The sequence below is a fragment of the Crocodylus siamensis genome, chromosome 3 (genome assembly GCF_052110815.1).
Source record: "Crocodylus siamensis isolate JL-2025a chromosome 3, ASM5211081v1, whole genome shotgun sequence".
NCBI lineage: Eukaryota > Metazoa > Chordata > Crocodylia > Crocodylidae > Crocodylus > Crocodylus siamensis.
This window is the reverse complement of record NC_143397.1, coordinates 70,771,378-70,794,101: the sequence shown is the minus strand read 5'-3', so window position 1 is coordinate 70,794,101 and position 22,724 is coordinate 70,771,378. Positions and strand designations below refer to the sequence as shown.

The following is a 22,724-nucleotide window of genomic DNA, read 5'->3' as shown; positions in this document are numbered from 1 at the left end:
ATAAGAATTGCTCTCTGTTGGGAAGGACCTGATAAAAGGATTATAAACTTTAGCAAGGTAAAAAACACCAAGGGCTAGAGACAGAGATTACACATACTCACCAGTATGAGTGATTGGAAACTGGTTCAAATCTGTAACACAACAGAGGAACATAGTGACAAGGGAGAAGAACATAGGCTAAACTTACCTGTTTCTCACCATTCTGTATCACTGGTGCCAGCACCAGCCAGTGCCTCCTCCCAGGACCAGAAAGCAGATTTGTTTAAACCTGGCTACTTTTCCAGAGGCATAACAAGCAGTTTTCGTGCCTTGGGCAGTGGCAGTGGCCAAGGTAGTGAATGGTGGCTAGACTGTGCCCCTCTAAGCTGGTGCCAGGGCTCAAACTCTGCCTGCCTGCTATCACTGCCAGGGGTGGATCCAGAGTGGGTGCACCCTTTCTGACTACAGGAGCAGCAGTTGGGACATTTATAAGTGTCAAAGGTAAGAATTTCTCCCTTTCCCTTCCCTTCCTTGCTCAGAGACATGTCCCCTCCCATCCCATTTCCCTGTTCCTCACCTGCCAGTGACCCCAGGTGTGAGGGGAGCTCCTGTCTTGCTCCAGGCAGATGGCATGGGGGCTGGGCTTAACCTGGTGGCAGTGGCAGTGACAGTGGGTGGGCAGGTGCCCCTTCTCTGTGTGCCCGCCCCTCCCCCCCGTGTTTTCTGCCAGCCTACAACCGGCATAAAGAAAGGGAACCTGCCCACCCGCCCCCACCACTGCCACCATCCTAGGTGGAGCCCAGCCTCTGTGCAGCCTAGCTAGAGTAGGACAGGAGCTTCCCTCCCCCTTAGGGCAGCATGGACACTGGTGGCAGTGGGTGAGGGAGGGGAGAAGGGGAGGCGACGTATCTCTGAGAATGGAGGAGAAAGAAAGTGGGGGGATGCTTTCCTTCTTTGGGACTTAACATCCCCATTTGCTGCTCCCAGGGTGCTGTGTGCCTGTCCCAGTAGGAAGGAGGAGAGGGAGGAGTCTGAGAGTGAGGGGTGCAGCCACCCCTTTAGTGCTGGTTGCTGCTCCTGCACCCCACTTTATAAAACCCTGGATCCACTTCTGCCTGTCTTTTTTCTTTTTTTTTCAACTCAACTAAATGATGTTTATATTGAGTGAACTTCACTGAGAAGTGTTTGGATTGAGACGTGGACTTCAGAGCCCCAGGTAAGAATACAGGTCCAATTCCCTGAAGGCCCTTAAATGCCTACCTCCTACTGAAATAAATGTTAGTTATGTGCTTAATATGCGTGAGCCACAAGTCCCAAAACATCTAATGCGAAGTCTGTGTTCTTGTGAACTGGTGATTATAAGAACCCCTTATAGTCATGCAAATACTAATTATTTGATGACATTTCTGACTATCTTTATTTGGCAGTAGTAGTACTGCAGTCTCTTCACCCCTCCAAAGGCAACATTTCTAGGTCTGTTTGGTATGCATCTATTTTCTAACAAGAGACCATATTTTGGTCTCGGGGACCTGGGGGAACTGCCAGCTGTGATGCGAGAAGCAGAGAGCTTTAGCAAGCTGCCTGTCTTCAATTTGCTTGGTAAATTGATTGTTCTGCCTGCCTTACAGAGCATTGCTGTCTCTTTCTTTATTGTTCCCTTTTCCTATCTATTTCTACTCCTTCCTCATTGCACTAGGTTAGTGTGTATATACTGTGAAAGAAACTGACTCCTCAGAGCATTAAGCAAGCCTGTGTACCAATGGGTTCGTAGACAAAGGCTGTTAGAGCATTCATATAACTGAGAACAGGAGGTGTGCACATTCCCGCCTGCCCACAGTGAAATACCTTCATTGCTGCACATTAGAGCCTGTGGCCAGGAGACTTAAAGATCAAAGTTTAGTAACAATGCATCTGAGAGACCTATGGTTAGACTGAATAAAGGACTTTGGCCATAGGCATGTGCAAAGGATATACTTGGAAAACCTCAGCTTTGTTCCTTCCCCTGCCCTCCCCCACAAAGCATGAGCACAAATTGAGGTAACTCCATATTAATATGTGGTAATTTTTTTTATTTTTTGGAAACAGCAACTTTTTCAGGACAACTCTTTGGTTGTACCCAGTTACCTTGAGTTGGGTACTTGCTTTTTCAGGTTTCTTGTCTTAAGGTGTTTACAGAGCCATGGCTTTCCTGTTTTAATGCAGACCCAAAGTCAGCGGTTCCCAAACTGTGGATTGTGACCCCAAATGGCATGGCAATATCAATGGATGGGGTTGTGATAAGCAAGGATCTGGGTTTTCCGTTCACTGCAGAAAAATGTGGATTTTTTCTTTTACTGGAGAAAATGCAGGTTTTCTCCTTTAACAGTGTCATGGGTTTCTCCTTTAAAGGAGAAATGTGGGGCCATGTGTGCATAAAGGAGGGAGGTGTACACAAAAGGTATCCCCTTGCAGGCTAGCAAAATTCTAGCCTGTAAGGGGCTGCTCGTGGCTGGGGAGAGTGGGGGAAAGTGATTGGAGGCAGGGGGCATTACGTGCATGCATGCACGTGCAGGTGTCAGCCAAGCAGCAGTGGCAAGCAATTCCTGCAGCTCCCCCCATGTAAGTCTATGGGGGTGGAGGGAAGGGGCACAGGCAATACATTAGGGGAGTGGGTGAGGCGGCAGGGCAGGGGGAGAGCATGGGCAACATAATGGAGGGGAGTGGGGGGGCAAGGTGACATGGCAGGGGGGCACATGCTCCCCCCGAGACTTCTGCACCTACAGTGGAGTGCAGGGCTGAAGCAGGGCTGGATCAGCTCTGGGCAGGAGCTGCCTCTGTGGTCCAGCGGGTGGGGTCCTGGTGCAGAAGGGAGTGTCATGCCACTAAGATGAGTCATGGCAACAGCGGTGGTGTGGAGTTGTGCCACCCACTGCTGCCAGGCAGGCAGGGGGCACCTCACCTTGGCAGCCACAGCGGTGCAACACTCCCTCCTGTGCCATGTCCTGCCTGCTGGGCCCAGCCCACATACTCTGCCCCCACAGGTTCTGCTCCAGCTGGAGTCTCAAAAGACTTCTAGGCTTGATGTCCCACTGAAAATCAACTGCAATTGAACATTTAATGCACTTAAGTGCTTTTGAAAATACCATCCTTTATACCTACTGGAACTGAGGTTACATGGGAAATTTCTACCCTGTATGAAGTGCCTAAATCTTTTTCTATTAGGTAAGACTCATTTGCTTCTGTCCTTCTAGACATGAAAATGTAAGTTAGTTTCACTTATGAGCACAGTAGTAATAGATATTAATGGCATGGTTGGCAGCAGATTTCTAGGAAAACATTACTCACACTAGGGGGTACTAAGGACAGGAGGCTGAAGGGCAAGTAGTTTTATCTGTCTGAAAAGTGCTATAATCCCTAAGCAATGTGCTGCTTGGCATGTCTTACAGCCAATAAAATCTTGGATCAGCAACTCTGTTCTCATTTACTGCCCCTAGAATTGCCCACTATTATGCAGATTGCTGTGTAAAATGGATGTTGTTCAGTTTGCCTTCTGAAATCACCTACACAGAAACAAATTAGTCTTTTCTTTTCTGTTGTTATTAGAACCATTAGTGCCCACCACTATCCTTTTCCCCTTTCCATCATCAACTCAAGTAGCATTTGGCTGTAAAATTATTACCTTCATTTTCCTAATGAGACCTCATCTGAAGTATGGCTTTGGCCCCCAGTTCTCACTGTCTCTCATCTGTGGTGGTCATGTCTGCCTCTGCTGAGTGGCTACTATTTCTCCACTTAGTCACATTCACCATTCCATTTTCTGCCTAACTTGTACATATGTGTCTAATGGCCTTGCTGCACAGGACAGTTTTAGCATGCGTTTTATTTAGATTGTAGTAAGCATTACTGTGCTGTAAGAAAAGTTAGAATGTGTATAGTAATGCTTACTATGATCTCAGCTTGTTCTGAACAGGGATGGAAACTGGCAAACCCTGATCTCAGCACTGGGTGCTGCAGCTTGCATGCCTGCCTATGAGGATGTGAAACCCCCATGCCTGCAGTCTACACCCTCTCCACTGCGCCTAGGGACAGACATTCAAAAAGTCTGAGCCTGAATTGGTTCAATCTTCGCAGGTTAGTTTAACCTGGCTAGGCTAAATCAGTTTTGTAACCAGACAGACATCCCAGAAATGCAGGCATATGCCTGCAGTGACTCAAGCTAGAAGCTGGGGGGCACCAGAGCAGCCCTCCCTTCCCTTCCACACAGGATGCTGTTATTACAGAGGGTTCTCTCCCTTCCTGAACAGACCAGTTGGGAATGTTTATCACCTCTAACTCAGTGTTTAACACCCCTTTAAGAAAACAGAAGGATATTACCAACTACCTGTTGATTTTGCCTTTGTCCATGTGCCACAGCTCAGAGGTAGCCAGCAGGTGGTCTCCTTGCTAATGCTGAGAGGTGTCTGTGAGGGACAGGGGAATGCCTGCTTAGCAGAGGGTGTGTGTGTGTGTGGGGAGGGAGGGTGGAGGGGGGATGGAACAGAAGCCAGGCAGACACCTGCAGAGACTGCCGAAGTTGCAGCCAGGGAGCAGAGAGGAGGGGCTAGCCCTGCTGTGGAGCAGAGAGTCCCGCCCAGCCCAGAGAGCATGCTGGGAGTGTCTGGTTTATCTTAAACCAGCAAGAGGTCTGGGACAGACATTGCATAAACCAGTTTGAGCCAAGTCAGTTAAACCTGGTTGAATGTAGCATCAGACTTATCTCAAACTGGTTTCAGCCATTCTCAGACTGGTTTATGTGCACTGAAGATCTATTCTGTTACAGGTTTAAACCAGTTTCTGATCACTTAAACTGGTCTATGTGTAATGTCTGTCCCTAGCCTGCTTGCTCAGCCCAGGAGCACCTGCCCATGCACACTGGCATTATCTGGGTCTCTGCTACAGGTGGAGGGAGACACAAGAAACTGAGCCTGGGAGGGTGCTGCCCCTGTCACCTGCCACTGGTCCTTGGGGTGAGCTGGGTCTCTCCTGCTCCAGTCCAACAGTAGCTGAACACATGTTACTTAATATGATTTGGAGATACTTCTCGTGCAAAACATTGTAACTTCACTACAATACAACTGCATTGACTTCAGGTTTTCCTGCTTGAATGTGTGGATGGTGGCAGTTAACATGTCCTTAGCGCAACAAGTGACGCAACCTTAACTAACAGCTGTATATGTATGTGAGGAATCAAATGCTATGTTTTTAATGTGGAGTCCTTTGGCGTAATCAGGCCTTTCATATTTTGAATTTATTATCAGTACTTTGCTGACAGTTTATCCTCTAGCTGTTGAAGAAGCTTTCTTCTCTTCCTTCCTTCTGACCATTTCCAGGGCCCCAGCCAGGGAAGTAAATCCTAGGTTCCCCAGCCATCCAATACAAAACTTGTTCTAGTTGCTGTATTGGTAAGCTTGCCTAGGTTTGGACTGGACCAGCTTCAGCTGTTTGGTTGTGTTCGTTGGAAGTAAGAAAACACCATAATTTTGTTAGTAAGTCTCAAAGCTTGTCCTCCCATCCTATTTCCCGCTGCCATCTAAAACAGCACGTATACATCATTCTTGAACAACGTGCCAAAGCTTTTGCCTCAGGTGCTCTGCCTCTACCACAAAAGGAGTTGATCACAATACAGCTGGTAACCATGGCAAAGCAGGACGTTAGCCTAATAACATGAAACTGCAGTACAGATACCTCATGTACCAGTGTATTCCTTTACCTGGAATGGAAAGTGCCATGCTTTAAGTTCAAAACAGGCAGCAATCCTTTCTTCCTCCTCCTCTCAGCCATCCGTGTGTAGCCTGCAGTTGTGACTGTGAAAGCCCAAAACAAAAACTTGCTGGATGTAATGTATATTTAACTACAATATGACACGGGCAGCCGACAGTTGGACCAATAAAAGATATCACAAAAAAGTCATACAGTCATAGTCAAAACAATAGAATTGGTGGACTGGAACGGACCTAGAAGTCCTTGCCTTTTGGATAATTCCTGGCTCATCATGGCTTCAACATCACATTAACTACCATTACATCACTACCAGGAGAAGGTGATAGCACCTCCACAGTAAGCTTGATTCTTGGCATTTAAAGTTCAACACGTTTTGAAAATCCATTTTTGGATGTGGGAGAGCAAAACTCCTCTAATACTATGTTTCCCATTGTAGTAGACAGGGGTGTACTAGTTTAAACAAAACATTTGGGGTCCAGAGGACTTGCTGATTCATATCACTTAGTGGCCTTGTTATCCTAGCACTTACAATGCTGGAAGCACTTTGGCTGAAAAAAATTATACTAATATAACTGAGCAGAGGAGTCCTTTCAAGGGCTTTTTCCTAAAATAAAAGAGTTTGTATTTATTTCCTAAAATAAAAGAGTTCCTATTTATGACAAAAATGCCAGAGTAGCAAGAAAAAATGCAGCCACAGTAATAGAGTTTGGGCACTTGCATCTTCACTTTCAAAGAGATTTTGTGTACCTTTGCTTGTATATGACAACATAAAAGGCAGAGCCGGATTAACACATAGCCAAACTAGGCTCATGCTTAGGGCCTTAAATGAAGAAAGGGCCCAGCTGTGCTTATTTTACATATTATAATTATTGAGTGAAAAAAGTAATATATACAGTGTTAAGTAGGGGCCCACAAGTTTGTTTGCCTAGGGCCCACTAAAGGGTTAATCTGGCCCTGCTAAGGGGATCTCCACACTCTGCTTTAAAGATGTCTCAGACTCCACATACAGTTTTAGGCATCCAAAATCAAGTCACTTTTGACCATCAAGACTTTAAATATACACACTCTCACACACTTAACAACTGCTAGCTAAACTTTATAATGTCTTATAAAGTTTATTTTCTTATTTCATGTTTTCTTTCTGTTATCCTCATCCTAAACTGTTCCTCAATGTAGCAATAAAGCTTTATCATGTTTTTATAGGTCCAATATAAGTTTGTTTCAGTAGGATGAATGAAACAATGTTTTAATCTGCTTCTCATAGCTGGGAACATTCCTTATTGCCACAGAATATTTTTTTGAGCTTTGGGATTTGTGCAAAAATATTTTTCATTGAATGAAAAGAGCAGTGAATGGGTTTGAAATGGAATTTATAGCTCTTTGTTTATACAGAAAAAGAATGATAAATTCAATTTTATAGCAAATATATACAAATTATAACAGTATTAGTCCTCGCAGATTGAGGACCCCCCCTTTGTTTTTATGTCATATAATCACCACTTTCAGGTGTTATATCCATATCCACATTCCTGAATACTGTAATATGAATGTTCAAATAGTATCAAGTTCAATTGCCAAGAAATGTTTAAACAAATTAATCCAATAAAAAAATACTTCTGTTTCTGTCACCAAAATACTTCCTGTCATTTTTAGGAGTATCTGGCATTCAAATGGTTACACTGATATAAATATTAAAATTATGAATGTGTGCAATGTGTAAAAAATCCTGAATGAATAAGAACATGCCCTTTAGGATGTAGCTGCTACTGCATTCTCTTAATACAAAGAGGTACCATGTCTTGTATCAGCTCAACATATGCATATACACTTTATGTATGTATTACTATATATGCAACATACATATGCACCTTGTATATGTATCTGTTGTGGTGAACTGTGCATCTGTTAACTTAAAAGTTTTTATTAAACATTTATGTTTAAAAAAATTATATCAATGGACCTAGGACCAGGCCTCTCTTCCTCATGGAAGAAAACTTGGGATGCGTGAAAGACTACAATTTTTGTATTGGATATTTTGTATTGGCCTAACTGAATGGTTGGGATAAAGATAGACAAGCTTTCAAATGGGCGACCTGATGAAGGATGTCTCACATTCAAAACTTGTCTCGACCATGAAGTTGCTCCGATAAAAGATATCCCTCACAAAAATCTCTTTCTCTCAATTCCTGGACTACCATGGCTACAATTCACTTCAACACTACCAATGCCAGATATGCTAATTTAAGGAACAAGTACAAATAAGAGAAGCAAGAATGATACTTATTAATAGTAAATTAGTTTTTAGCCACTCAAAACAATGGGGGAAACCACCGCAGACATGGGGCAGGATCAGCAGAATGTAGGCAGTGTCCTTGTGTCCCTGCCTGTGTTTTCCTGCCCTGGCCCCTGCTGCCTGTCATGTCACTGGGAATTGTGGCTGCTCTGGAGAGCCCAGAGCAGCAACTTAAAAAACTTCAGGAAAAAAACCAAACATTTTCCTTGGCATACCTCCTGGCATGCCCAGGAAAATGTCTCCAGGTGCCACTAATTGGCATGTGTGCTGGGGGTTGCCTATCCCTGCTCTAGAGTAGTTTTTTAAGCCATAGTAAACTACTCCTGGGTGAAACATCTACATGTGAGCCCAGGACAGCAGCAATCTGAGCTGGAATGGAGTAGGCCCAGGCTGGCAGAGGGCATAGCAGGGCAGGAAGGGTCAGCCCTGGGCTCTGTGCAGCGGTATCGGGCAATGGAACAGCTGCCTGGGACACATAGGTGCTGAAAGTATGGAGCAGTGTGGCTAGACGATAGGCAGTAGGCGGAAGTTTAGCCACTGTCTGGCTGGGCTGATGGGATGCAATTTACACCTATGGTCAATGGCTACATGTATGTTTAATTGCAGTAAATTACTCCACTGTAAGATAATACTGTACCGACAGTACTATCTTATGGCACCATAAATTATTTTACTGCAGCTTAATAGTGTCCCATATATTCGCAGTGCTGCTTTACTCCACTGCTAATTAGTCTACTCTGTAGTTAAGCGTATGTGTAGATGCGCCATGAGGTTGATTTCTGGCTTTGTGGGGACTTAGGCATAGTGAATAATGGGGGAAATGGGTTAGGATTTAGTACTCCAAAGTCCTGGCCAGAGGTATGGAAGGAAAAGTAATTTTTAAGGGGAGTCAGGACTCTTACATAGGCAACGTGTAGGAGGGGGTACAGGGGGGCACATGCCAGCCTGAGATTGGCCAATGCAGAAGCCGCTGGCAGCTTCTGCAAGCAGTTGCCGCTCCCGCCTTGCTGCCGACATGGACTGTGGCGGCTGCAGGTGCTTCCTACTTGCTGTTTGCCGCCACCAACAGTATAGATGGTGGCTGCAGGTGCTCCTTGCTCGCCAGTCGCCACTCTTCCCTATCCCCTTCGCTGCCAGTGGCACCTGTGGGTGGTACCCATTCGCCACCACGGTGCCCCCCCCCCACGTTGCAGGACACACCAGTCATTCATGGACCCTTGGATTCCAGTTCTGGTTTTTTGCTGTATTGCTTCCACTTTAGTGGAAATGCAATTAGGATACTTTGTCCAGACATTCAGAGTCCACCCAGCTGAAATGCTCACATAGCAGGATCTGCTTCTGTGAAGCCCGGTATCTGATCAAACCACCTGCTCCTACTCAGATATGGTCTTTTTTCAGCGATCTGACGCATGATTACAGTATCACAAGCCCCGTTGGTAAATGTCACACTTCTTCTCTGTTCAAAGCATATGGATCCATCATGTGACTCTAAGCCATTTTACTAGCAGCAAGTACCTGATGCTGGAGTCAGTAGAGAATTGTTTTTAATTTGCAACAATTACTGCAATTGTCTGAATTCTAGGTGGCTTGAACAGGACTCATGATCATTGTAAACCTTATCCAACTCACGGGAGAGCTTTAGAGAGACTTGGTAAATAAATTAATGAAGGAAAGGCAGTAGGTTTAACAGTTGGATGTCAGCAAGGCATTTGATACTGTTTGATAAAATCTTACTTAAAAAGGCTGTTTAAAGTAGATTTTATAGGAACACATTTTTAGTTAATTTAGTAACAACGGAGCACCTGGGAAACAATAAATGGTGATGCATACATTGAGAGAGGTGTCTAGTTGGGTATCCAAAGCACTGGTGTTTTGTTTTGTTTTTAAGTTAAAATGTGGATAACTCAGCAGTGCCAAACTGCTTTGAGTTGAATCTGACCTAGAATTATTTTTTATGAAGCTGTTCATGTTAAGAGTTACAAGCCAGGGTCACAAACAACATATTCACTTAAGTCCACGAGGAAAAATAGTGTCTCATTAACATGTTGCAATTGAATCTTGGCACAAAGTAATTTCCTGGTATTACTTCCCTTCATGCCTCACCTCTGCTTTGGCTTTTGCTCTGAAGCAAAATGTAGTCACGTTGTAGTATTAGCATAGCACTTCAAAAGTGATGGGTTGGAGCAGGCTTGTGAGGTAACTCTGCAGCTGTTTTGCCCTAAATACTAGGTAACGTCATGTGAGGTTGTAAAGAAATGATCAAGCTACTCATTAATTCTTTACTTGGGAAAGAACTCTTATCTATATATCTGCAGATAGTGCTAAGAGCTAGTTTTTAAAGCTGAACTTGACAGCACATTTGAATAATTGCCCTGTAATCTTCCACTAAACACTGGTAAAATACTTCCTTAATGGAAAATTACCTCATCAATACCATTATGAAAGAATGACAGCTGAAGAACCCCTTCAAAGCATGATCCTACTACCATAACACCACATTGTCAAAGACTGGAAAACTTGTTTATGAACAGGTAATGAAGTTTAATATGGAAGATGACAAATTTTCAAAACAGGACATTTCCATTTCATCGTGACTTGAGTAACTGAGGGCTGCCATTTGGCATTAGCCAGGTATGGCTTGTTTTAATTTTAAGAAATTAATGAGTACATTGATGGTGCAAATGTCCATCCAACACACTGGATGTCAAAGATAACTGTTAGACAATATGCAAAGGAACAAGGATAGAGGGCATTTTAGCACCCTCTTATCTGATGGAATTGTCATCTGTAAGTTAATGTGTCCAGGCTCTCTGTATGCTCCAGGGGAGAATCTAGCACAGGGGTAGGCAATTATTTTGGCTGGAGGGCTGCTTAATAAGTTTTGGTGAGCTGTCGGGGACTGCAAGGGTGGCCCCGCTGCTTGACAAGTGCCCCACCCTCTGGCCCCTATCTTGGGACCAAAAGTCCCGCCCCCCCCAACTCCTGACCTTTGCCACTGGAAATCCCTCCCTTTGACCCCAGAAGTATGCCTTTTGGGAGGAGGGTACTAAAAATCAAACAACCACAATAACATTTCAAATTTATTTAAAAAAAATGTTTTGTCCTGATTTGTGTGTTTGCATTGTGTATATAGAGGTGATTGCCTATATCTTACACTTGTATATTGGGGGTGGGTGAGTGCGTATGAGGTTTGTGGGGGACTGTGCGTGTGTGGATGTTTGTGTATATGGGGTATGGGGAAGGGTGTGGGGGTATGTGTGGATGTGGGTTGGTGGGCATGCTGGGTTTATGGGGCATGACTCTCTGCCAGTCATGGGGTTGGGGACAGCGGTCTTGGCAACTGGAAGTAGTCATCACTGCACAGGCTGCTTAGAAAGGCAGTCCTGCCGTGGAGCCTCCCTAGTTCTGCTGCGTGCCCAGGTGGTGGCAGGGTGTGTCACGGCCAGGCAATGGCTGGGCCAGGTGGGACCCAGGGAGCTGCTGCAGGCTGGAAAAAGCCCCTCCACGGGCTGGACCTTAGCCCATGGGCAGTATTTTGCCCACCCCTTATCTAGCAGTTAAGAAGCCAGCGAGGGTGAGGTCAATCAAAGCCCACAAGGTGATAGGTACAAAGAATCTGGCACTTAGGCACCTACATTCAGCATAGAAGAGCAATTCACAGAACCCCTGCCTAACTCATTTAGGTGCTGGCACTGACTTTTGTACCTGATGTCCAACTATAGTGTAGGCCTACAGGTGAGCTGAGCATTTAGGCATCTATATCCCACCAAAGCCCATTTGGCATTCACAAGCTAAGCATCATTACCCCTCACTTGCACCTGATGGGCTCAAGTTGGTAGGTGTGCTTAGAGCACGCCTGACAGATTCAGCTCAACAGTATTGTTCGATTTCACTCGCACATTACATAGATATTGGATAAAATGCTCAAACAGCATTGGAAACATGAAGTATAACATAAAGCTTCACCCTTCTATGGAAGCATACTCACTAGCGGGCTAAAAAGAGATTCTCTCTTTTCTACATAGTGGCCACCATATTTCACCAGAGGTGGTGGAGACTAGAGTATCCCCTTACCAACCTAGCCTATGCTATAGTCTGGTAGTTAGAACTCTTTCCTAGTAGATTGAATATGTTGATTTGAAACTCCTCTGGAGAAGCAAGTCTAGAACCCAAGTTTTCCATGCGAGTGCTTTAACCATTAGGCTATTATGCAAAAGACAGCCACTGTAATCAGCACTCAAAGGAAAACAAAACCTGACCAGTGCTGAAAGAAGTGAGCCAGCTGCCTATACACATGCTATATAGGTAACTTGGCCACCTCCATAACTCTGTTTTTTGGATTGTAGTGTTGCTGCGTCTAATTTATTCCCCCCACCCCTGAGTCCTTTATTGGGTCTAGCTCTAGGGCTCCAAACAGCTCAGTGGTAGCAGGGTTTAGGTGATTGTAGCAGGACTGCAGGTACCCAAGGACAGTGGCACCTAAAAGTTGGCAGTCCCTTTGCAGATTCAGGTCAAGATGCTTATTCAGAGTGATGTTGATTCTCTTGGTTTAATTGGTTCTTGAAGGTTACATAACAGTTGTTGTAGGAAGGGGGAAAAATAGAAACAAGTAAAGTGAAAGGATATGGGTGAAAACAAGATGTACGTAGTTCCACCGTGGGAGGTGATACTTGCAGGCTTCATGACATCTTGTAGTATCGTTTTATGCAGTGTCGTTTCCATGGTGGTTGTGGGGTTGAATGTTTAGAAGTTGCTTGCAGGTATTCCTTCTGAACTGGAACTTGAGGGGCTTCAGGGCACATCAAATATGACCCCATTGTCTATGTAAGCTTTTCACTGATTTTTTTTTAAAGAAACGGGAAGTTTGGAAGAATAAGGAGAAAGGTTATTAACAAGTCAGGGATAATTTACAGACTCATTATATTAAACTCTCTTTTTCTTTATGTATCATAATGGCTGCCAGCCTAGTAGCAGCCTGTTGCGTATTTCTATAAATGTTATAGAAAAACCTAATTTTACAAAAGTTTGGGCTGACTTGGGTTATAAAAATCATACCGCATGCACAGCAGGGTTTAGCAAGCCGCTCATTGGTTTCAAGTCATAAATTTCAAAAAGAACAAATGAGATTAGTCACTCTCTCCACGTTGGCAAATTAGACTGTTTAAAAAAATTTCTGCTACTCTGCACCTGGCAAACTTAAATTAATTAGTAGCTGCCGAAATCCTTCCAAATAAGGAGTTATTGGTGCTCTTTATAAAAACAAAAGATAAAGGGAGTACTAAAACTAAGGCTGTTTGCTTAGTGTCACTTAAGTGGCCTGCTTTTTCTCATTATCTTTATTGCATACTATACCTTCTTTGTAAACCTGAAACCCAGCACAGTTCTCAAATGCAGCACCTCACCAAGAGCTGCACTTGATCCATTTTTAGGATAGCAGTCTAAAGCAGTGACCAAGTGCACATTCAATTGGAGCTTATCAGCTGACTATCAAATAGATAGCACTAAGCTTAAAACCCAAGTGGCCAGGGAGAAATTCACACAATGTATGTTAAAAAAAGGGAGCTGAAGAACAGCGAGGGCATGATTCTTACAACACACATAGATTTAGACAAGGACAGAAAGATAAGAAAATCTGTCTGTAACTGATAGGTAGTGGACTTCTACACGTACCATATGATCTGTCCAATGAATCATTCTTTCTAAAGCCATCATGCCTAGCTTTAATTTTCCCCCAACTGGTTTAATTTTAAATTGACACTCTTCCTTCCCCCCAGTTGAGTTTATTCAAGAACTTCTTAAAAAAAAAAAAGAAAAAACAAACAACCTTCACCTTTTCCCAAAGATAAAGAATTTGATGATGACTCCCCACCCCACATTCCTCCACCTTGTTCTTGTTGAAAATTTTCACAGGAAAGAAAAAGTCATTTCCCTACCAGCTGTAACAGAGATATGAGGCCAACTATGAAGGCAGATAGTATCTCTCAAGGGTCATTTTCTGGGGAGGGAAAAAGCTACTCATAACAGTCAGAAAAGTTTCGATTGAGGGGTCTCCCATGCCTTAGCCCTCTCCCACAGGTTTGGTGCAGCAAGGGATGAACCGATCAAATAATTGGTCTTTCTTGGCAATGCATGGGTCAGAACAGCAAAACAGAGGAAGAAGTCTCTGTTTGCAGTTGGGGATTGGATCAGGTGAAACAACTGAAAGTGAATCCAGACAAAGCAGAGGTGATGGTGATGGGCAGACCACGTGACTTAGGGAGTGGGCTAGGGATACCTTTCATTGCTGGGGTTCAGCCTCCTTTTGGTCACTCCTTTTGTCAGCTCCATTTGTCACCTTAAACACAGCTTTAAGGTGTTTCTGGATCCTTTGCTGCACTTGGATCTTCAGGTGGCAGCAGTGGCTAGGAGCCTCTTTTACCCTAGTGAGTACCTTTCCTTATCTGAAGCCCATACAACTCTTTCTTTCAAATTTGCATCTGGCCACCATCATCCATGCCTTCAACACCTTAAGGTTAGTCTACTACAAGGTACTTTGTGTAGGGTTGCCCTTGAAAACCATCCAGAAGCTGTGGCTGGTACACAACATGATGGCATGCCTTCTGGCAGGAATGGATCATCAGGAACACGTACCTCCAGTGGTCCAGAGTATGCATTAGCTCCCAATTGCTTTCTGGGTGCAATTCAAACTGTGAATTTTGACCTGTAAAACCCCAAATAGTCTGGGCCCAATGCACTAAATAACCACCTTTTTCCTTATGCTCCATCATGATCCTTAAGGTTGGCCAAGAGCAATCTCCTGCAAGTACCAGCAAGATGCCAACCTTGCTTGGTGAAAATGGTGCAAATCAGAGCTGTATTTAAAAACTAGTTTGATCAGTTCCTTTGAAAGGAAAGGCTTAGCACTAACTGTCCTTTGTCCTTTCCATACGTTTACAATGCAATAATGCCATTTTTACTCAATCATCATTGTAAGAGATTAGTTGTGTTGCGGCAGAGTCTAAATGGCCTAGTCATGGCCCAGGACCTGACTCCACTGAGTGCTAGAAACAGAGTAAGGAGATTGTCCCAACGCACTTACGAGTCAAGCAGAAGATAAGGGACAATATATGATAAATAATGTGATAAATAATTTGTGGCAGTGCAAAGCAACAAGGCATTGTTACTGATCAGCACATGAAGCACCAGATGCTGCAAATTATAGGTGACCATTTTTAATATTCTTTGTGCCAGTAAAATAGTTGGCAAGGATTTTGACTTCCCCCAGCCCAGTGGGAGAAACATCCCTGTTAACTGCAGTGGAGCCAGGATTTCAGCCTTAGGAAGTAGCAAAATCTGCTACTCATCACTCTTTCCCCCGCTTCCTGGCCATGTAGAAGGCAAAGCTTCCTACTGTCTTTACAATACGGAGGCCCGCTTCCCTTTCTTTTTCCCTTGTAGTGAGTAAGGAACATCTGCTCTTTATTACTGTTTTTTCGTCCCTCTCCCCCTCTTTCTTTACCCAGGCATTTCTGAGCCCTCTCAGCAGCTCACTCCAGTTTGAAGTGAATGTCACTGGCATCTATATATTGCCTCATGAGCAACAATCCCATATTGCATTTTGACCATGATCTAACAAAACACCGATGCGGTGGATAAGCCATAAATCATTATTCCAAGTTAAGAGCAGATGAAACTGAGACAGATTAAATGAGCTGCTGAAGGTCAGACAATAAGTCAGCGACACATTAAAGACTGGAATGCAATCATGGGCTCTAACCACTACACTGTGTTTCCTCAAGGTGCAGTAATTACTCTTCTTCCTTCATTAGGCAGAAGCTACTTTACCTTTGCTTAGACTCACCTTACCTGGAATCCTGCCACATAGGTTAGAGGGCACTCATCAGCCTCAGGACCTCTTAAAATAATAAACTTGGATTACTCATTCACCACTGCAATTATTTATTCTGTTCACCAGTGCTTAGTGATAACTCTTTAACCTGCTGTCTCTGCTTTCCAGCCTTACATAAGGTAGATTCAGAATATTACACCTCCTGCAACTGTCTCAGAGTAGAAACATGTTTGCTGTTCTAGTGGAATAATGGATCTGCTTCATTTTGTGAGTGGAAATAACCTAGAGTTAAGTGTTTGCCTCAGCCCATTTTTTTTTTAAGGAGCAATACTTTTCTTCAGTCTCCCCCACCGAAGTTTCCAGGGACAGGACAAGTTAAGCCAGGTTCCTTTCCTTACATGATGCCCTTATGCTTCTTTACAGATATTAAATTTAGCTTTGTGGCTGGTTTTAATTGTGTTTATGTATTTTAATCAACAGTAATATAGCCCAACCATAGTTTAAAAGAAAAAAAGTTTTAAGTGCAAGCTAATTATAAATCATTTAAAAAAATGCTCAGCTCTGGGACAAAATTCTTAATTGTTCCCCCATTTGCATTGTTCTTGGTCAACAATGTTTTTAAGTAATGTGTAAAACAGTATTACCATTATCACAACTTCTGCTATAGCCAAGTAATAGCAAGCACCCATTTTTCAGCACCTCTGGGAACTCCTTTGCTGTGCTGCCCAAGAAGCCAGACTGTAGTTAAGCTCAATACACCAGTCTGTATTTTATAACTTGAACAGAAGGAGAAAGTATTCTTGGTGGAGTTGAGAGCGCCAAAATTATACCCATAGGAAAGGCTGGGAATCTGAGCTAGGAGTCATGCAAAAGTCATGTCTAACTAGAAGCCATTTTAGGCGCTTATGTTAAATTAACATTGCTTGCTCTGTACTGTAGATAGTTTGGTCAAATGATCCTGTAGTTAAATAATTGATGTTTGCTTGCTTTTTAGATGCTTTTTTATTGGCTCTGCGTGGTTGTTTCTTTCCCTTTAGTCATTTAAGGCATGAATGATTACTACTTGTACCACAGCAGGGGCTATTTTTGTGTCCTTTCCCCCTACCTCGCCCCCCAACCCCCACCAAAGGCAACACCTGGGGTACCCCCTCAGGACCCCCCTTTAATTAAACTACTGCTGCTATGAGCACTCCCATTCTCTTTCAGGAATACCATTGGTCCTATTATAAATGTCTGCATTATAAAAAACAAACAAACAACAAAAACAGGTGGGCACCAAGTTGAGTCTGCTTTAATGCTCATAGACTAAATTAATCTTACAGGCTATTACACCCCTGAAAGGGCAGAGAAAAAATCCTGAACAACACAGCCCTTGGTGTAATATATTAGATGACCATTTTCCCTCAAAGCACAGGTGACTAATTTTAATAGTTTTTAACATCTAGGGGAGGAGAGGACTGTGACACGCAGGTGAATTCTTAGAACTTCCTGAAAAATTAAGTGACTTTATAAAATGTCTAGTTGGGCACTCAGCATCACTAACTGCTTCTGAAAACTCCAGTTCTCTATAGTCCATTTTCTTTTAAGCTTGTAGAAAACAAAATTACTCTTTGGGGAAGTCTAGCACATGCTTTTTTCATCCATGTCTTTAGAAGACAGTAGTCCTTAGTTTACTAGCTTGATCTCTCCTTTACACTCACACATAGAGTACTCAGCACTGAAGTTGAGATGAACTTGAGATGTATGTAAATCAGAGGTTCCCAGAATAGTATGCTGTTGTACCCTAATTCCTGTTCATAGGTGGGGCAGTTGGATTTTTCCTTCAAAGTAATTTGATTCTTGTTTGGGACCATTTCTCTCTGCCTTGTAATTACAAGAATTGCTTGAGAAGATTATTTCCATCACCGTCAAATTTAGAACCCTCTCCTCTCACCAAGATGGAAGAACATAGCTCCATTTCATCTCCATAAAATATTAAAAATGAATAATATTCACAAATGTTAAAACAGGCAAGACTGGGGTAAGCCTTGTCCTTAACCTTTTTCTGCTCCAGGCTACGCAAAAGGGTGAATCAAAGTGATGGGTGAATCAAAGTAGACAAAATGTAGTACTCTTTCAAAATACAGTCTCATGGAGAAAGCTGTTAGCCCTTATTTGATAACCATTTTGTACTTTAATTTCTGGAATGAGGGTCACTGCTAGCCTACAGCCCTCTTCAGCTGGCCATACTCAATGATTCTGGTGTGGTCAAGAGCTGTGTTGGGTTAGAGAAGATACATGAAACTTTAACTTCCTGCATGCTGCAGAGGCTTTATAGCATTTGCCTCAGAATCAACTTGCGAGGAAGCCACATCAACCCAAAGTGAATCCATTGGACACTCTTTCCACCTGGCATGGAAAGAGTGCATTTTGGGTTCAATCCACTTCTGCTCCTGGCTCAGCTACACAAATCATCTGTCCCATATTATTCATGTACTGTTTTCCCAAAAGTGCACAGCAACATGCTACAAGTATAGAGCCAGATCCTTCAATTGGCCAAGGTGTTTCCACAATTTATACTGAAGACCTTATCTAGTGTACAGTGTAGGAACAATGAAAAGTCTCCCATTGGCTTTGGTTCAGACTCTAGATGCTTTGCGCCTAGTGGGTTATACTAGAAAGAGCAAGATAGATTTGCAACAAGATCAGTATGTCTGATTACAAAAGGTTATGTGAGGTCTGTGTATTGTAACCTGGGGACCATATCTGTGTTCCTGTGACACAGAGGTGCTCAACCTTCTTCCCCCAGAGCCTGGATCCAGTATATGGGATCTGGACCACAAGAGATCCAGACTGTGTGCCAGGTCTGGCTGCAGAGTGACTCCATATGCTGGCCCCACCATAGATCAGTGATAAAGCACATATGGCCAGGTTACATGGCCCATGAGGCTCCCCAAGGCTCTGGAAGTTTGGGAACAGGGAAGCATCAATTGACACTACCACTGGTCCCCTGCTGCCTATTTCTTGACCCATGGGGAGCTGTAGGGGCTGGATGACTGGGCTCTGTGGGCTGGATTCAGCCCATGGGTTGCTAGTTGAGCACCACCTCTATGGCAGGTTTGGTTTAAGCTTGCTACTTCACAATGGGGAGCTTAGAGCAGGTTAGCCTCTGGGGTACTATGGTCTAGCAACAGAGACCTGACTGGTCCATAGAAGAATGTGTGAATGAAGGCAAGTGTTTAATAGCAACAATAGTTAAGCAGACCACTGGGTTTTTCCCCTGCACTGGCTATTGTAATTTTTGTTCAGTTTGGGTAGCTGGTTCTGTCTGGTTGACAGTGTGCTGTGTGATGTTTGGCCCCTGGATTGGAGGAATAAATCCTGTTCCTAAGTTTGGTTTCCTATCTCTATATGCATCAGTGAGACTTTCACCAACAATATGCAGAAAAATAAAAGCCTATGGCATAGGCAGTGTGGCAGGGCACTGTTTGTGCCTGCCACTTTAAGGGCCTGGAGTTGGCAGCTGCCAGGGGCCAGATGAGGCTAGGGCTGCCCATATAAACAGGGCAGTTTTGCTGCTGGCCCAGGTAACAACATTGGCTGGTTGCAGGTATCATCTGGAGGTAAGGGAGGAGCTGTAGGGGGTGGTCAGGAGGCTCCTGGTCCTGGGTATGACCTAAAACTGCACCCGGCTGGGAGTGGGTGGCCTGGTGGGGCTCCCAGTGGTGTGGGAGCCCCCAGGAAATGCCAGGCCAGTTACCATCCCAGTGAAAGGTGGGTCAGGGTGCCATAACCATTAACCCCCACAACCGGGTGGGTTACCCCTTTGTAGGGTCTGGAGGGTGGACCCCCAGAGAGAGAGAAAAGGCCATAGACTCATGCCGGTCTGGACTTCCCCTGACTGGTCAATGCTGGGGCCAGGACTGGAAAGGCTGGGGGTCCACTGCGAGGGACGCAAAGAGCTGAGGGCCTGGGGTTCTGACTGGCCTGGAGGTGGGCCAGGGCCAGTAGAGCCAAAGGTCCTGGGGGGACCACACCCAGAAGGGGAAGCAGTTCAGGGAGCTATGCTGCCCAGGATGAAGGTGGATTAGGCCACTGGAATGGAGGGATCATAGAGGGTTCAACACTAGGATTATGGGCCCAGAGTGGGGCTGGTGATTGTGAGGATATCCGGATGCCATCTGCGAGGCATGGGCTGTGGTGTAGGGGAGGAACAAAGCTGCGGATAGCGCCCTCTGGCATTGGGGCAAGAAATGGGCAGCCTCCTGCTTATTTGACATGTATTAAGTAGATACCAACAAGGCGTGGCGGGTGAGAAGGCAGGCAGTTAGCCCAGAAACAGGTGGGTGGGCCACAGTGAGATTGGCCCCGAGAAGGCCCACTGTTACAGGCAGATAAAAGTGACACCAAAACACCACACTTCTTAAAAAGTTTATTTAAACAAAGTAATGTACATTTCACAGAAATGGTTATAAAATGCATAGCATATATTTTAAAATACTGTTTTTATAAGTCCTATTTTATGCTAATATTGCCTTATGGAAACAGACCAAAGAATTAAAAAAACCCCCCTCAATTACTTTAGTTTAAGCTCTGTGAAAACAATAGCATAATGTAACAAAGGAGTCGGCCACTTCATTCACTCCAATAGAATGGTTCTAGTTACTATAGTTTAATTAATTTGACAGTTCCTATCATGAAGAATAGACAGGGGGATGGAGTCAACAAAAATAAGCCCCATGACTCAGTAGCTGTTGAGGAATTGCACTGCTAGGACCATATTCAACCCTCTTAAGTTGACTTGGAGTCCTAGCACTGAGAAGCATGAGGAAACTATATTATAGGGATAGATCTTAAAAATCTAAACAATATATTCTAGGAACAGTGCTTGGATAATGCATTTAGGCTGCTATCCTAATTCTGAAGAAGTGTTCACTGGGGGCATGGGGGGAGGGGGAGGGGAAGACTATTTTGTAAAAATCTGAGAGCCTGGGTTAAGCTCAGGCAGTAAGAAGTTTGACACATGCCTAGATTTTGGAGAAGTGTGGCATAAGGATGGATAAGTAAAGATGTAATATTTACTTTCAGCTACTATTAACAAGACTGGGATCTCTTTAAAATAGAATGCATTTTTGCTTATATTGTTTCAGGAATTCAAATTTCAAGGACCGAGTTCTGGTCCCAGTCACAGTAGCGTGAATGAAAAATCCACATACTGAGGTAAAATGGAGTTACTCCAGATTTACACTTGCATAACCAAGAACACAAATTTGCCCCAAACTATAAAATCATATTGTTACTTATACATCAATAGAGACAATAGGGGGAAAAAGTTAACTTGAGAATACTTGGATATAGTTTATTGCACAAGAATAGTCTACCTTCCACCTTCTTAGGATGGAAGAGCTACTGCAGCAGTCTAAATATGGCTTTGGATTAAAGAAAGGACACTAACTCTGGCCTGCAGAGTTCACAGCTGTGTTTGGAGCTGCTTATCAGAAGCAGGAGAATGAGGTATGAAGTAGCTCCAGAACATCAAGATTTTATTCGCCATCTTCAAGTAATCTTCGCAAGTTGTTTTGTATCTTAAAAGAAAAGAAAAAGTGGTGGTGGTGGTAGTGAGACAAAATTAAATCAGGAGGTTCAGCTAACGTCAGTGCTATTGACACAGCAAGTTAGAAAGCTCTTTTCAATTAATATGAGCATGCCAGTTAATTCAGTCACTATGATGGCCATTTGTGCACATTAAATGGTATATATACTTAGTCAATGAAAAAAAAATCCATTTACATCAACTTAACTGGGGATGCTGGAAGAGAGGGGCATGGACTCTGGAATATTTTCTGTTCCATAGCTGCCCTTCTCTCCCACCAGTTTTGACTTGGAGGAAAAGAGGTGTACTCCATCCTCTGAAAATTAGGGGGAAAATATCTGTACTCCACAGGTGGAAGGGGACGTATTTCCTACACCCAAGTGTAAGCTGCCTCAAGAAAGCAGTCAATACCACAGTGTGGACATGGAGCTCTACCATTAGTTCCAGGAACTGTCACAAAGCAGAACAAGGCAGCTAAAATGAATCATCTTTGACTCAAGGAAGTGTGTGCTGTGTTTAATTTAGTGTAGATGACCATGTTTTCCTTATTTATCTCTCATCTTGTCATAGGATGTTATAGTGGATATTTCACCGACTCTTAACTATCTTAACCATTGGTTACAGATAGCTAAATTTAGATCCCAGACCCTTGCTGACCCATAATTAGACGGAAAGAGTTTCTTTAGAGCCACCATCTCATTTCCTCCCCCACATTCTCTTGCTCACGCTTAGTGTAATCATATACTTTACTCCCCTAAAAAAGCGGGTAAGGGGCAGATGAAATTAGTTTAAGGTTGATATTTTTATGATGTACTCATAGACTACATTTTAATTTTATGTTCCTACTAAAAGAGGTGGAGGAGTTGCCCACAAAATTCAGTCAGGATTTAAGAGATCCACTTGGGATTTTCTCCTCCTCCAGTCATGCACTTATCTGCTGGATGCCCTGGTACATTTAGCAGGTACATACTATAAAACCTAGCAAAATACCACACCTAAAATGCCAAGGTATTCTGCTACTAAGCTGGTGGGAATTCACTGGCTGCAAGCGTAGAAGACAGTAGAGCTAGAAGTACCACAAGGATCATATTTAAAAAAAAAAAAAGTGAGAGAGATAATCCAATTACAAAACAGATTTTTTTTGTGGGGGGGAGGGCGGTAAAGAAGTTTAAGCTAATCCTGGAGTATGTGAATTTTAAAATAATTTTTTTTCTCCTTTTTAAAAGCTAATGAGCAGAAAAGAAAGTAAGCATGCTTTAATATACATGAGCCACAAATAGCTGATTAGCAATCCTCTAAATTAGCGCTTTGAA

The 22,724-nt window shown here is 43.5% G+C and overlaps 1 protein-coding gene across 2 annotated transcripts in view; it reads right to left on the bottom strand.

Annotated features, from left to right (window-relative positions):
* Positions 1 to 20,235: 20,235 nt before the first annotated feature.
* The window catches only part of GRAMD2B (GRAM domain containing 2B), a 55,147-nt gene continuing 52,658 nt past the window's right edge, over positions 20,236 to 22,724 (bottom strand). For both annotated transcript variants that reach the window (XM_090038474.1, XM_090038473.1), the window contains exon 14: positions 20,236 to 21,403. In XM_090038474.1, coding sequence (XP_089894600.1) covers positions 21,362 to 21,403 — 42 coding nt within the window. In that variant the 3' untranslated portion in view covers positions 20,236 to 21,361. The remainder of the gene's footprint in view (positions 21,404 to 22,724) is intronic.